This window comes from Typopeltis vanoorti, chromosome 6, assembly GCF_054136105.1.
Source record: "Typopeltis vanoorti isolate ZY-2024b chromosome 6, IOZ_Tvanoo_1.0, whole genome shotgun sequence".
Lineage (NCBI taxonomy): Eukaryota > Metazoa > Arthropoda > Arachnida > Uropygi > Thelyphonidae > Typopeltis > Typopeltis vanoorti.
Window position 1 is genome coordinate 20,470,121 of NC_143554.1, and position 16,479 is coordinate 20,486,599.

The window sequence follows — 16,479 nt, forward strand, 5'->3', positions numbered from 1 at the left end:
CATCGTAGAGTATGTTTTCGGTTGTGTTGTATCCATAAACTTGGACAGGATACCAATGGGCTAATGTCCTCTTTACAGATGAGTCATTTTAGTCTTTTCTCTGATTCTAGATGACTTTTGATCTAGCATGATAGTGGTACTGCTTACCATTGCAAGAAAGTTCTTGAAAGGGATAGATATGGTGGTGCTGGGGTCATGGTGTAGGGAGGCATTATGCTTAATAATAGATGCACTGAGTTACAAATGCTGGAAAAAGGGACTGACTGGTGAACAATATTACAACGAAGTTCTTCAACATCATATTCAATTGTTCTGTGGGCAAAGAATTAATTTTTATGGATGACAATGCTACACCACATCGCAACAATATTAATTGAATCAAGTAGTTAGCACCCCAGATTTCAACCTCATAGTACATGTTTGGGACACAATAGGGAGATGCAATCTCCCTATTGTGTCCACATTTGATTTTGTCATGAAATTTTTTTCATATACAAGTAAAAAATATAGTTTGTCCTTAGCTTTTGACATCAGTGTAATACTTGAATTGTGCCAGTGATTTCTCAATGTTGCTCATCTTTCCACACTGATTATTTCTTATGGAAAGAAATGTATAGGGGAAAGTTTTTTTTTTTTTTTTGTTTTTTTTTCTCCTGTCTCCCCACTTAGAAAAAATTTTATGAACCGGTGCATTTTAAGGCCCAACCTTTACAATCACTCCTCATCTTTGCTGTTATTAGATACATTTGATGCTTTTTCTTTTTGGATATTCCCTCAAATTTAACTGGATAAATTTTCGAAGAGTTTAACAGTGGATCAAGTTCATGGCTGAAATTGAATCAAATAATATATTACCTTTTGCCTAATCAGTCATTTTCTGGAGACAGCTCCTTTAAGCTTCTTAATTTATGGAAAGCTTACTTTCATAGGAAGACCAGTCTACAAAAATTGACATTCCACTACTAACAGACAGTCAAAACTTTAGCTCATTCTCATGATCTTCTGAGAGTTTCTAGTTTTAAGAATTATGATATATCTTAAAAGATAGTCATTCTTAGTATTTTTCATATATGCCAGAGGTGTTTGTTCCTGAAATCTCATACAAACAGGTAGATCATTGCAACTAAGAGAACAGTATGTGGATTATGTCTGGTTCCTATAAGGCAAACCTGGTTTTGTTATGTACTAATCATATAGAATAAAGTGAGGTCATGACAGGTTTCTTATAAATTTGAGTACCTTTCTAAATAAATCATATGAGGTTCTATCTCACCTAAAAAGGAGGTGCTGGATATGTTTTGTGAAGTGGCCAAGAAAAATTATAATTTATGGTGCCTGGCTGGGATCTTTACTTCAAAAACTATAGCAGAACTGAGGTAAACCTTGGTTGTATAAAATGCTAATGAACTGCAGTCTGGTTTATTTATGCCGAATTTCACTAAGTCCATTAGAAACTAGGAGTGAGCCAACCTGAGTTTTGCAGTGTTATCTACCCCCATACCCAAGAATATCGAGCTTCTTTTCTAGGTACACCAGAGTCATAAATTAATTGCATTACCAATATAACACTACTATTTTATTTATTTATTGGTTGGCCAAGTGGTTGGCATACCCGCTCTCCAATTAACAGATCGTGGTTTCGAATCCTGCTGCGGGCATGAATGTTTGTGATTATCTTTAGGTTGGAGATGAATATCATTGCTTAGTGTGAGAGCTACTATCATGCTTATTGGAGGCCTGAAGTGGCTTAAAAAAGTACCATGTGTGTGTGTGGTCTATAGAGAGGGGGTTACTTGGGCTATGAAACAATAAATTTAAAAATATAAAAGAATAGAAAATTGATAAAAAATAGAAAAAAATATCCTTAGCTTACCCACAATACAAACTTACTATAGCTTTGCATATAACCTTTTGTGGGCGAGAACAACATAAGAAGCAGAATCCAAGTATCTTTCTCTCCATTTCTTCTGCCACCAATCCATGTAATCAGTAAATCACACTATATCAAGTATGGACTATAGGCATAATTTATTCTGGTGAATTTTCTTTACAATAATACTGTAGGTATAGGAATTGGGTTGGGACTTTTAAGTAGTTGGCTATAGCAAGTGAGCTTATGTGTTTTCTATAGTACAAGTCAACAGTATATGGGAGAAGGAGACTCAATTTATAGAAAAGTTGGGTGAATTTAATATATATAGCTTAATTCATTATTACAGATGCCATGTTTCTCACAAAACTAGAACATGATTTCTAGTACAGTAATTACCTGACCTTCAAACCAACAATCTTTCAAGTAACTGATCCTTGCATGTCAACTGACCTCTGGTACAGCATCATGTACTTCATTTATCAGAATAGCAAATTGCCTTCCTAATGTTGTCAGATGTGTGTTTATCTGCTGCTTATGGTCAAAGAGGGATCTTATTTCTTATGTCATCACCTTTGGACAAATGCCATAGAAAAGCTTAGAGTCAATATCTCCAAGTGATTACTTGATATTGCTAAGGCATTTTGGTTTATACAAACTAAAAGTTCCCATCTTATAGTCTGTCTTCTGACTTTTTTGGAAGTGGATTGCCAGCTTTCTCTTAGATTGCATATCACATGTGATGGTGTATAGTTGTTTATCCTTAGACTGCAGTTAATGCTGAAATAACACGAATTCTATTCTTTCACCTTCTCCCTTTTCTATTTGCATTGTTGCTCAGGCTGTAATTCTAAACATTGTTTTCTACAGTTGGCTACAAATTAATTCTACATTTCTGCAGATATAAATAAATTACCACATTGATGGGATAGATTTAGGATTTGTTAATACATCTGAGAAAGTGTTCCTAAAGCTCCCTAAAAATCCTTATTCAAGAGAGATCAATTAGAGACCAATTTCTCAGATTCATTACTTACCTTTCATATAGATATTGTTTCTGCTCTACAAATTGCTACAGATGTTTCCATTGTCATTGTTAATTCTTCAAATATGTTAGTAGTTGCTATTTGCCACCACTTTATGGTTCAACTTCAAACTTAAATTATTCTTACTTAAATTATTATGTGCATCACCTTATAGCTATTTCATCTTAGCCATTTTACAAAACCTAATTTTCAGTAATGAACACAGTATTTTGTACGTTTTAAGACCAATGTACTATGAAGTTTTGTTTGTAGCTTGGAAGAAGTGGTCAAGAGGTATGTTCCCACAAAGAAAAGGTATATTTGTAAACCTATAGTACATTTGTACTGTGGGCAGGCTAAGAGTTTTTTAATGTTTTATTGATTTTATATATTTTTTGTATTTTTTTACTTATTTGTTACATAAGTCTAGAAATCCTGCTCTAGAAACTCAGAAAGTGGCTTGAAAAAGTTCCAAACATTGAACTTTTTCAAGCCACGTCAGGCCTCCAGTAAGCAGTGAAGTGCTCTCACACCAGGTAATAAAATTCATTTCCCATCTAAAGGATTTGAACTTGCAGCCTATTGGTCATAATTCTTAGAATTATGGAGTTGTTAAGACACTATACAACAGGGCTAAACTAATCTGTTCAAACGACAATGCCCTAACCAATGAACTAAATCACATCCTCAACACTTTCTCAGCCAATGGTTACCCCCCCCAAAAAAAAAAAATCCAAAAAATATTTAAACCAGTAAACCACAACCCCCCTCCCAACAAGGAGGGGGGTTGTGGTCTAAATCCATCACCATTCCCTACATCTGAGGCACCTCAGAAAAAATTACAAAAATCTTAAAAAAACATGACTTGACCTCTTGTTACAGACCATATAGAAAATTGGCATCCCTTATCTGCTCCACTAAAGACCAACCACTCCCCCCTAGACCTCCCTGGTGTATACCAGGTCCCTTGCAGCTGTAAGCTGTCCTACTTTGGCCAAACAGGCAGGACAGCGAATATCAGAATTTCAGAACACAAGGACTACATCTGATTTCACCAGTACAGCCACTCTGGTCTTGCAGACCATGCTCTGGATACACACCACAGAATATGGTGGAAGAAAGCCACAATAATACACCGTAGCAAGTTCAAATTTGAAAGACTATTCATGGAACAGCCTTAGCCCTAAGAAACATGCCAAACCTCAACAAATTTGGTTGCATGAGACTTCCCCAAATTTGGGAGGCTTACATCAGGAGACCTTCAGTCCAACAGCCAAGAATACCTACATAGCCCGCTAGGGGGCACTATAAGGACTTTTAGGAAAACCATAGCTTCCTTGCTTCGTTTCTCATTTACTGTATTTAGTGTCTGAGTGCACGTGCCTTTACTGTAAGTTCCTTTGAAGATGGCAACGTGACACTGCCAAAATATTGGAAGTATATTAAAGTTTAATTTAATATATATTCTATTGTACATTGTAATTTCCTTAAGTTATTTAGTAAGCAGCCTATTGGTCAGAGAGCAGATATGCTAACCACAAGCCAACCAACCTGGCTGGCTAGCAGAGTAGGAGAGTCAGGTGGAAACATTTTAAATGTTACAAAAAGAAAGGTTCCCAGCATTGTTACAGCATATTAAATATTAGCAATGTATCTGCATTATAATTTTTTGTAATTTCAGTGATGAACAAAAACATATGTGGAAACTGCCAGAAAAAACAATTGGCTGTTATTGAACAAAAACTTTTTTTTTTTTTTTTGTATAATCAACTATGATGAGTCAGGTTAGTCACTACAATATACAATCAAAACAGCAGAAGTTAAAAATATGATTTTTACTTTGAGGGATTTCGCAACACAATGGCAAACTTAGATATTTCACATACTCCTTTATCTGAAAAAGCAATGCTGATATCCAAAGGCATGATATTTCTTAAAATTGCACAAACCCATCAAAGACTTAGTATCTGGCCAGATAATACTCATAGCAACATGTATCTATTGGATTCAAAGCAGCCTTAGTTTTAGCTGGAATTGCAGTTAATTCTTATCCTAAAATTTACTGGATACACAAATAAGAAAAGACTAGTGCCTCTAATGAAAGAGTAATTTTTATTTCAAGACAGTGTTACAGTGCGATACAGCACATGTGGTGGTGGAGGTCCTGGCATCCATTAATAGAACACCTGTCTGTCACTATGTGCTGTACGACCCATGAAATTTTTAGATATTTCCTATGCTATGTTTCCACCACTTCTGCTGTATTCAGTATGTTTAAAAATATTTTTTTTGTTTCAGAAGTGGGGGGATGCAAAAGTGTACAGCATGTGGAGAACAAACAGAACATTCTCACCACTTTACAAATACCTGCTGCAAGCAGATATTTGTAAGGTGGTGAGAGTGGTTCTTTCTTGTCAACTTTCGAGCTGTTGATGGTACTGCTGTATTAGAGACTAAACAGTAATGTTTAGTCTCTAATACAGCAGTACCATGTTTGGGATCACAAAAAAAAAAAAAAAAAAAAAAAAAAAATCATTCCATGTTTGTTTCATATGTTTTGTTTGCTTTTATGTCCAATTTGCAATAACTTGCTTTCATGTTTTTCTACCGTCTTTGTGAACACATGAAATTTCAACTCTAATGGTTAGTGTTGCAACATAACTTTTATTTCAATTCTATTTTCAGACTGGTGTATATTACATTTATATTTGAGAAAAATAGTTATTAACATTACTAGCATAAAGTCTTTCGTCTTCTGTATCAGGGGTCTACATAATAATAAACCTAAATTCTCATTATGTAGCATAAACAATAATCACAAATAGTAAAAATTTAATTTTATATAGAATACAGGAAAATAGGTTAAGTAGGTTGGGGGAAAGGAAATGATTGCAGATTGTTTGGCAGTTATTAGTAGTTTTAAGGTTACCATCAGAAATGTTGTAGAGTATATTGATTTCTGTGATCACACAGTTCCTCTTTGTATTAATAAGAGGTGATAACTGTTCTAAGATGGAGTCTAGAGGTTTAGTTAGAAGGTGAATTAACTAATCTCATATAGAGGTAGCAGGTGTTTCTCATTCTGCATATAAGCAAATTGTCCAGAGAATACATACAATTAACAGACAAGAATATTAATATTCGGGAGTAGATAGCATAGCATGTGGATGGTGGATGAAGTACTGTGGACAATAAGTTTTGTAGTGTAGAGTGCCTTCTTGCAGTGAGTCCATGGAATCCTCAGATTCTGTGAAAGTGTCACATAACAATAATAACACTTTGGGAATATAATTAAAAATGTTTTTTAAAATGCGATAACAGTCATTACCAGTGATTCAGAAATCACATTTTTGTACCATTTGTCTAGCTCACAATTAAGAGTATTAAATATATTTCGGTGATTACACCACATTTTTTTATTACTCAGTTATATAAAACACTGAAATAATAGTTCCCAACAAGTTTCGTAAATCGTAGGATTTACATCTTCAGGGGGTAAATAGTATAACTTAAAGTTTAAACAAGAGAATTAATAAATACAAATCATAACCGTTTGGCTATTCATAAAACTTAAATAACAGAATGCAGATATATAACGTTATTTTTTTAATTTTTTATTTTTTTTAATTTTTTTAAATAACAAAACCTGTGGTGCGTTCATAATTAGAAGAAACACACGTATAAACCACAGTGAAAATTATTTAATTGTAAATATTTCATCCTATGTATCTTAGGACATCATCAGTACAGTATTTCAACAAAATTAGGAATAACATACAGTTAGGGCACATGATTACAATAGAATCTCATGAAAACGTGCATAACGTGCTAAAGTAGTACAAAAAAAAAAAAAAAAAAACGTTAATTATTTAACACAATTTTGTATGATAATTTCCCATACTTTAGGAATAGTAAGAACGTCGTTGCGGTTTAGGTTTGGTCTGTGTAGTAGGGCTTCAGAACTTTCTTTGTATAAACGTTCATGTTTAAATAAAGATCTAAATATATCTTTATTTAAACAAGAACGTTTATACAAAGAAAGTTCTGAAGCCCTACTCTTTATTTAAACATGAACGTTTATACAAAGAAAGTTCTGAAGCCCTACTACACAGACCAAACCTAAACCGCAACGACGTTCCTACTATTCCTAAAGTATGGGAAATTATCATACAAAATTGTGTTAAATAATTAACGTTTTTTTTTTTGTACTACTTTAGCACGTTATGCACGTTTTCATGAGATTCTATTGTAATCATGTGCCCTAACTGTATGTTATTCCTAATTTTGTTTAAATACTGTACTGATGATGTCCTAAGATACTTAGGATGAAATATTTACAATTAAATAATTTTCACTGTGGTTTATACGTGTGTTTCTTCTAATTATATAACGTTATTGGCGCAGAACAATACTGGACGATGTCACATGTTCTTGTTCTCGTTCATACAGTCCGAGCTCAGATTGAGGTAGATTTTTTATTAGAGCTGACCACACTTGATGGAGAATTAAACCTTGATTTTTATTGCACTGGGTTGGGTTTTTTAGCATATTAGCAGCGTCTTTAAATTTTCTTGTATGACATCGTCGTTTTTTGCCAGAGTACATCGTGTCCAGTGGAAGTGGTATGGAAAGCAAGACCCTTTTCTTGTTCTCTTTTGTATTGCATGTCTTTTTGGTGTTCAGCCATGTGTATTTCTCCAGATCTTCCTGTCTGTCCTACGTAGCAAATCACGCAAGAGCAATGGATTTTGTAGACTCCTGGTTTTTTAAGAGGATGATGAGGTGGTTTTGGTGGATGTAGGAATCTTGAGATTTTTTCCATAGGAAGGAAGGCTACTTTTATGTTGTGTTTGTTCATTAATTTGGCTAGCTTATCTGTAACATTTTTGATATAAGGAAGCGAGATTGCGTTTTTGTAATCCTGTTTTATTGTGTTGTTAGCTGGAGGCATTTTAATGATTCTCTTGATGGTTTTTATTTCATATCCATTCTGTTGGAGGATTTGTGTTAAGTATTTTAGTTCTTCATTACATCTTTCTTGTGTGCTGGAGATATTGTATGCTCTGTCTCGAAGAGTTTTAATTAAGCTTATTTTTTCTCTGGCAAAAAACGACGATGTCATACATAGAAAACAACAGTTTTCTATGTATGACATAGAAAATTTAAGAAGCTGCTAATATGCTAAAAAACCCAACCCAATGCAATAAAAATCAAGGTTTAATTCTCCAAGTGTGGTCATCTCTAATAAAAAATCTACCTCAATCTGAGCTCGGACTGTGTGAACGAGAACAAGAACACGTGACATCGTCCAGTATTGTTCAACGCCAATAACGTTATATATCTGCATTCTGTTATTTGTGTTTTATGAATAGCCAGACAGTTATGATTTGTATTTATTAATTCTCTTGTTTAAACTTTAAGTTATACTATTTACCCCTGAAGATGTAAATCCTACGATTTACGAAACTTGTCGAGAACTATTATTTCAGTGTTTTTTATAACTGAGTAATAAAAAAATGTGGTGTAATCACAGAAATATATCTTTTGAACCAATTAGCCACAGAAGTCTACACCTGCAATTACAAACTTATGAGTGCTTTTGGCATAAAGTTATACAACTAGAGAAACTACGCATTAAACATCTCAACTTCATTAATCGTCTAATTTTCCTCATCCGATGCAGAGATAACGAAGTCATCCCGAAATTCATCAAAATCAAACGCATATTCCATACAAACAAGGCCTCCAGAATTTATCATAAAATGAAACTAGCTTTTCTAAGAGAAAGAATTACAGTCATTAGAGCTGAATTAGCATTAATTATTAATTAGTAATAACACTTTTTCTCTTCATAATGAACTGGCCACATCTCTTCCATCCTACCTATGGAACAACATCAATAGTGTTACATTTAACAAAGCAATAGCGATCTCAGAACAGAAAAAACATACATTAATTCATAAGTTCAACGTACTCCTTCAGAAGAAGGAATTACATAAAAAACAACTAGATCATTCAAAAGTAGTTATTAATCTTTCTTCAAGAGTCCTAACAAAAGAGGAGAATAATCTTTTACTTAAGGGTTTTAACTTCGCCTTAACCTCACGTTTCCTTCCAAAAATTGATATCATAGCACAAATAGAAAAAGGAATTTAAAATCTACCGGACAACACGGCAGATCTTATCCATATAGAAAGTACAGCTTTATTATTAAAAAGCAGATTACCTCGTAGGAATCTACCTTACAATGAATACGTTTGCCTTAAAAAGTTAAAGGATGACAAAAATATTGTCATAATCAAAGCGGATAAAGGCAACGCAACTGTTGTTTTAAATGCTACAGAATATGATAACAAAATGAAAAGTCTCCTGGAAGATACCAACACCTACAAACCCATAGACAGAGACCCGACTTGGCCTACACACAAAAAAACAAATGATGTAATAAAAAAAGTGCCTCTCTGGATGGAAGAACTTAAAAAATACTTACAATCAAAACATCCTTTGATACCAAGAATATATGGTGTTCCAAAGATCCATAAGACAGATATACCTTTAAGACCAATAGTAGATGGAAGAGACTTACCGACTTCCAACTTGGCGAAATACCTCTTCAACATGATCTCACAACATATAGGAAAAACATCTTCCTTTATAAAAAATAGTAACCATTTCATAGAAAAAGTGAAAGATATACATATTGGTCCAACAGACATCTTAGCAAGTCTCGACATTATCAGCTTGTTTACAAACGTCCCGAGACAAGAAATTTTGAATCTCCTAGAAGACCTCTTCCCTCCGGACATCTTGAATCTTTTTAAACCTTGTATAAACAATACTTTTTTCACCTATAAAGATAGAATCTGGGAACAAAAAGGACTGACCATGGGTTCATCATTATCACCGGTATTAGCAAACCTATTTATGGAAAAATTTGAAAACAATGCTCTTAAGAATTACCATAAAAAACCAAAAATATGGCTATGCTATGTGGACGATATTTTCATCATATTCAGTGGAACAACAGATGAACTTATCAATTTCAAAGATTATCTCAAGAATTTGCACAACACCATAAAATTCACTTTAGAACAAGAAAAAAATAAAAAACTTCCTTTTCTGGATATTCTATTAGAAGTTAATGAAGAAAGTAAACTCTCCTTCTCAGTATATACAGGGTGTTCGGGATAAATTTGACAGTTTCGTAAGGAAAAAGAAAATCTTCTTTGTATCTATTAAATTTAATGAATTGACAAAAAAACATTACAGGCAGAGTTAATTACAATACTATCAACAAGATTTACTCAAAATAACCACTATTAGCATCGATCACAGCTTCAATTCTGCTTCGGAACCTCGAACAAGCTGATGCTACAGTCTCCCTGGGAAGGGCCACAAAAACTGTTTTAATTTTATCCATTAACTGGGCTTTTGTATTACTGGAAGTGCGATTGGTGTCTTTTTCAACTGCGCCGCATACAAAATAATCCATGGGGTTAAGGTCTGGGGAGTTTGGAGGCCAAACATTTGGACTGGTGAAGTCGTAGAAATTTTCAGACAACCATTTTTGACTTTTCCCAGAGGTGTGGCAAGGGGCCGAATCCTGCTGCCATACATACGGCCTACCATTGGCTACCCTTGTTATCCAGGGCTTGACTACAGTTAGCAACTCCACGAACAAAGCCCGAATTCCAATGCCAGGGTTCTTCAACACCTGTTCCTGCAGATTTGCGAGGAATTCTGCTGTACGAACGCAATCAGATCGTCTGCTAGGGATCTTTCTTCTTGCTACATCCTCGTAGTCACCATTGCAAGTCTCTAGTTCATGCCTGATTGTTTTTACTGTATTCAGGGAGCATTGGGCAGCAGTCGTAATATCCTTATTTTGATGGCGGGCACGAATCATCATGATACAAGTTATTCTCTTCCATGATTCAGGTGGGTTCCAGCTATCCATCCTTTCTGACATCTTGTATATGAATGAAGAAGGGTCCAAACTTTTAAATGAAGAGAAGTGTGTGTTAATACATGTAACTTACGGAAAAATATAATTAATTATAAATATGTCAAATTTATCCCGAACACCCTGTATAGGAAGCCGACAAACACTGGAAGATTTCTAAATGCAACCTCACACCACCATCCTTCACAAAAAAATAAGCTTAATTAAAACTCTTCGAGACAGAGCATACAATATCTCCAGCACACAAGAAAGATGTAATGAAGAACTAAAATACTTAACACAAATCCTCCAACAGAATGGATATGAATTAAAAACCATCAAGAGAATCATTAAAATGCCTCCAGCTAACAACACAATAAAACAGGATTACAAAAACGCAATCTTGCTTCCTTATAACAAAAATGTTACAGATAAGCTAGCCAAATTAATGAACAAACACAACATAAAAGTAGCCTTCCTTCCTATGGAAAAAATCTCAAGATTCCTACATCCACCAAAACCACCTCATCATCCTCTTAAAAAACCAGGAGTCTACAAAATCCATTGCTCTTGCGTGATTTGCTACGTAGGACAGACAGGAAGATCTGGAGAAATACACATGGCTGAACACCAAAAAGACATGCAATACAAAAGAGAACAAGAAAAGGGTCTTGCTTTCCATACCACTTCCACTGGACACGATGTACTCTGGCAAAAAACGACGATGTCATACATAGAAAACAACAGATATATAAGAAAATTTAAAGAAGCTGCTAATATGCTAAAAAACCCAACCCAATGCAATAAAAATCAAGGTTTAATTCTCCATCAAGTGTGGTCAGCTCTAATAAAAAATCTTCCTCAATCTGAGCTCGGACTGTATGAACGAGAACACGTGACATCGGCCAGTATTGTTCAACGCCAATAACGTTATATATCTGCATTCTGTTATTTGAGTTTTATGAATAGCCAGACGGTTAGGATTTGTATTTATTAATTCTCTTGTTTAAACTTTAAATTATACTATTTACCCCCTGAAGATGTAAATCCTACGATTTACGAAACTTGTCGGGAACTATTATTTCAGTGTTTTATATAACTGAGTAATAAAAAAATGTGGTGTAATCACTGAAATATATCTTTTGAACCAATTAGCCACAGAAGTCTATGCCTGCAATAAGAGTATTAAATTTTGCTGTGAAATATTTTATAAACATAATATATCCCAACACTTTAGTACAGTGATAAATATGTTCACAGATGTCATCAAATAAAATATTTGATAACCTCTAAATTGTGATGATTTTATATTTTGTGAACATGACTAAATACGAGGGGAGAGGTCTGGAAGTTCTGAAAGCAACTGATATAACCACAAGAAAGAACATATCTTTAAACCTTTAACTCCTATGTTTAATCAAATTGTAATTGTTTTCTTTCTTGAACAAAAATGATATTTTCAAGAATATAATTTTTGTTCTAGATGTTTATCAGAACTTTCCAGACCCCCAGCATAAAGGGTTTCAAGCTTTAAAAAAAAAAAAAAAAAAAAAAAAAAAAACTTAAATGTGCAAATATTAAATTGCAACCTATTTATTAAAGATCTTTAATGACATTTTTGGCATAGCAAATTTTGCATTTATTAAAAATAAAAAAATAATGCACAGGAGTCGATTTTTGGTTTGCTATTGGACTCTTTGAATTCAGCTTTACCTTTTATCTATTAGATTCATCTGATATGTTAACTTCAACACCAAAAGTGAATACAAGTCTGGAGTTATTAGAGAAAAATGAGAGGAAAGAAGCTACAGGTAACTTCTGTTTTATTAAGTTGTTTTTGAATTTCATATTTAGATCAGTCACTTAACTTGCATTGCATTATTAATTGTAGGCAGATCACAGTGCTTTCTCAACTGAATGCCTTTTTTTTTTAAAGAATAAAAAAAAATATACAAAATACTCTGCATTTATATAAGTTAAAATGCATTAAAAACCTGTTATAAGGAGAGTTAACAGTGATTGGAAAAATATAATGAATTAAACTTATGGAGATGTATAGTATACATCTTATACCTACTATAATATGATAAGCTATACTTATGTATAGCTTATCATATTATAGCAGGTGTAGTAATTAAGTTGATTTTGTTTTACATTTATACCAGAATTACACTGAATTAAATTGAACCGCTATGGGGATGCTTAAGGGTCAGAGCTGGGTAACTGGGAGCAGACCCCCTGCCCCCCCCCCACACACATAGCCTTTTATGGAATGTTACAACCGATGAGCTTCTGAATGTCCATTCTTCACCTTCTCATGGTGTACTCCATGAGTTAGATATCTACCTATATGTCATCGTCATCAAATTCCTGCCATGTACCCTCAAGGGGTGTACAGGATATGATAGTACTACATGAAAAATTTACATCATTACTAACTTCCTATCTACAATTTTCCTCCAAATCAGTCTATTACTTGTCAAGACTCCAATATTATCATTATCAGATCTTATATTTCCATCGTCTAAGGCATATTGTACCGTATCAATCCACCTATATCTTGGTCTTCCTCTGGGTCGTTTTCCTGCCAAACCTGGCAGAGAACACTTGTTTTGTTAATCTTTCCTCGCCCATTCTGTTTAAGTGACCATACCACCTGAGATTAGCTCTGCTAACACATTCCTGGAAGCTGACAATGTCATGTTCTTTCCTAATATCCTCATTTTTAATATGATATTACCATTGATGCCATCTGTTCATGCCTCTAATCTTTCTCAGGACTCTCATAGCTGCAGTCTCTAGTCTTTGGTCAAATGTTTTACTTCTGACTCAGCTCTCAGATCCATAAGTTAAAACTGTTTGAACACTGTCTTGTATATAACTAATTTAGTGTTCAGACTAATTTCTCTCTTATTCTATATGAATTTATTCAATTGACTTCCTACCATACCAGCTGTGCTGATTCTGTTGTCTATTTCTATATTTAATTTACCATCTTCATTAAAAATCCCCTAAGTGCCTAAGTAGCTGAAATGTTTTACTTGTTCTACAGGTTCTTCATTCACAACACCATTGACATTTTCAATGATTCTGCCTATTTTCATTGTCTTTGTCTTTTTATTGCTGACCTTCATACCATATCTATTACAACAGTTATTCATTTAGTCAGAGAATCCTGCAGACTTGTAGCAGATTTATTTAGAAGTATAACATCGTCTGCATAAAGCAAAGAGCTGACATTAACATCTCCAATTTTTATATGTTTAATACCACTTTCCTTCATAATGTGATCCATATAGATAATGAATAACAGAGGGGATAACGTACATCCTTGTCTCACACCAGATTTAACATTAAACCATCTTCCTGTACTTCCTTCAATTCTAACTGCAGACTTACAACTGAAATAAAGACTAAGTATTGCTTGATATAATGCCCCATTCACACCATATAACTGTAGCATATTGAATTGAATAGATTCTCTCTTGGCACCTTGTCATATTCCTATGATTTCTCCATTATTTGTCGTAAAGTGAAGATCTGATCCTGACAGCCTCTATTTAACCTGAATCCAGCTTGTTCTTCACCAAGCTTTTCTTCCACAATTCTTCTCAACCGTTTCTCAAGTATACTTGCGTATATCTTCCCAGGAACACTCAATAGGGATATACCTCTGTAAATCTCGCATTCAGTTTTATTTCCCTTTTTATATATGGGTACTATGAGAGCTCTACTCCAATCATTGGGAATTCGTCCCTCTGTCCCTATGGAGTTTCCATATTAAACATTCACTCATGTGCCACAGTAAAAAATATTTATTTTACAAATATTTTGTTAGTGATAGTGAAGAACAATGGTAAGGAATTTGAACAGTAAAAACGATATAGTGCATGTGTCAAATTTGAATCCCTTTGTACAAGTAGAATGCACATTTGTTAAGTTAAAACTATCTATGCTCTATATAACACAATTGAGGATAATAATTTCCCAAACTTCTGGAGTAGGAAGGCAGTCATTATGATTTAGGTTTGGTCTATGACATAGAGCTTCGGTACTTTCTTTGAATAGCCTTTCATATTTGTACGTGGATCTCGGTAAAAGCTTTGTGTTTTCCCATTGGATCCTATGGTTTGTGTTTTCAATTCCATTCTGTGCCAGGCCTCCATCACTCTCACCGACGATGTCTTACGATACATAAGATAAAATATTTTTTAAATAAATATCCCTTTTTACCTTGGTGAACATGTGAATGTTTAATTTTAAAACTGGTGCAATTCTTGAAGTTGTTATATCAGGCAATAATGATTAAGGAAAGGAAGGAGTAGCTATAGTCTTCAACATCAAGCTTGAAGATCCTTTTGAATGGCAGTCAATATTAAGTAGACTGATGTAGACAAGCATCAAGATAGGAAATTGAACAATGAGGATTTTTTGTGCTTATTGTCTGTCAGAAGGTTCTGAGGAAGAACTGGAGGAATTTTCTGAGTCTTTAGCAAACGCTGCACATAAGGGAAAAGTTGGTCCACGTTGGAGGTCTTAACAGCAGAGAGTAGGAAATAAATACTAGGCATATAGAAATGTATTGGAAAATTTGAACAAAAGAGCATAGCTAATAATAATTGTGTGTACTTCTGATTTCTGTTGCATTAGTGCCATCTGGGTAAATGGCATTACTGTCGAGGAAGAAGGTACAAATGTCATTTTGTGCAAGAGGACAGTTTTTGCATTTAGCTCTCAGAATCAGACTTGGGTTTCTTAATGATTAGCAGTTATTGCAGACTTCAGTGTAGGCTGAGAGGGAAGCTGGAATTTGTCTCAAGCTACTTGCAATGCAATATGCTTTGACTACCTTTGCATTCTACTTGTAAAACCATGTCTTAGGTATTGGGTAGGAGTTTTAAATGGAATGGTAAATAAATGAAAGCCTTTATTTCAATATAGCAATGGCTATAAAGAATGGCACATATCTAAACCTGGAGAGCAGAAACAATAGTTTGACCATTGAAAGAAGTAGTCCTGAAGGTCTTTCCACTTTGCATTGTTATAATACTGAAGGACATGAGATTGAGAATGACTGAGAGAATGGCATTTCACTAGAGTTGAAACTTGTATGAGATTATGGTTTGAGTTACCAAGAGGTGAGATGATCTTGGCAGTCTTTCTGGACAGAAAACTGGTTACAAAAGATCAAGAACAGTATTTCCCAAGCTTTACTTAGTTATGGACTGAGTTTTTTTTTCTCTCTAACCCATCATGTATACTTGCATATATATGTGTGTAGTTTGTTGGCTGAATTAAATACATTGATCTGTAATGATATCTGATATTTTATCATTTATAGTTTAATATTCTCTGTTGACAGCTCATTGCCATATTTGAATTTGATATTTGACTCCAGAATTCTCTATTTCTTCCAAGTAGAATCTTTTGTGGGAATCAGGTGCAAATTAGTCTCATGGTCCAATTTTCCATCTTGAAATTTGATCACATCACTACTTAGAATTGCCTGCTATTCAAGAAGTTTCATCTTTGGTTTTAATCTTCTATGCTGGAACGTCTCCTTCTTTTACCCCAATAACTATTACTCAAACATAACATCTTACAATTATTATTTAGCAGAATTTCACCTGTTTGTCTTTATA

General features: G+C 34.2%; 1 protein-coding gene across 1 annotated transcript in view; it reads left to right on the top strand.

The window, feature by feature from the left end:
- The window catches only part of LOC150105321 (uncharacterized), a 58,302-nt gene that overhangs the window by 40,268 nt on the left and 1,555 nt on the right, over positions 1–16,479 (top strand). The window contains exon 4 of the mRNA XM_090394697.1: positions 12,565–12,648. Coding sequence (XP_090250823.1) covers positions 12,565–12,648 — 84 coding nt within the window. The remainder of the gene's footprint in view (positions 1–12,564; positions 12,649–16,479) is intronic.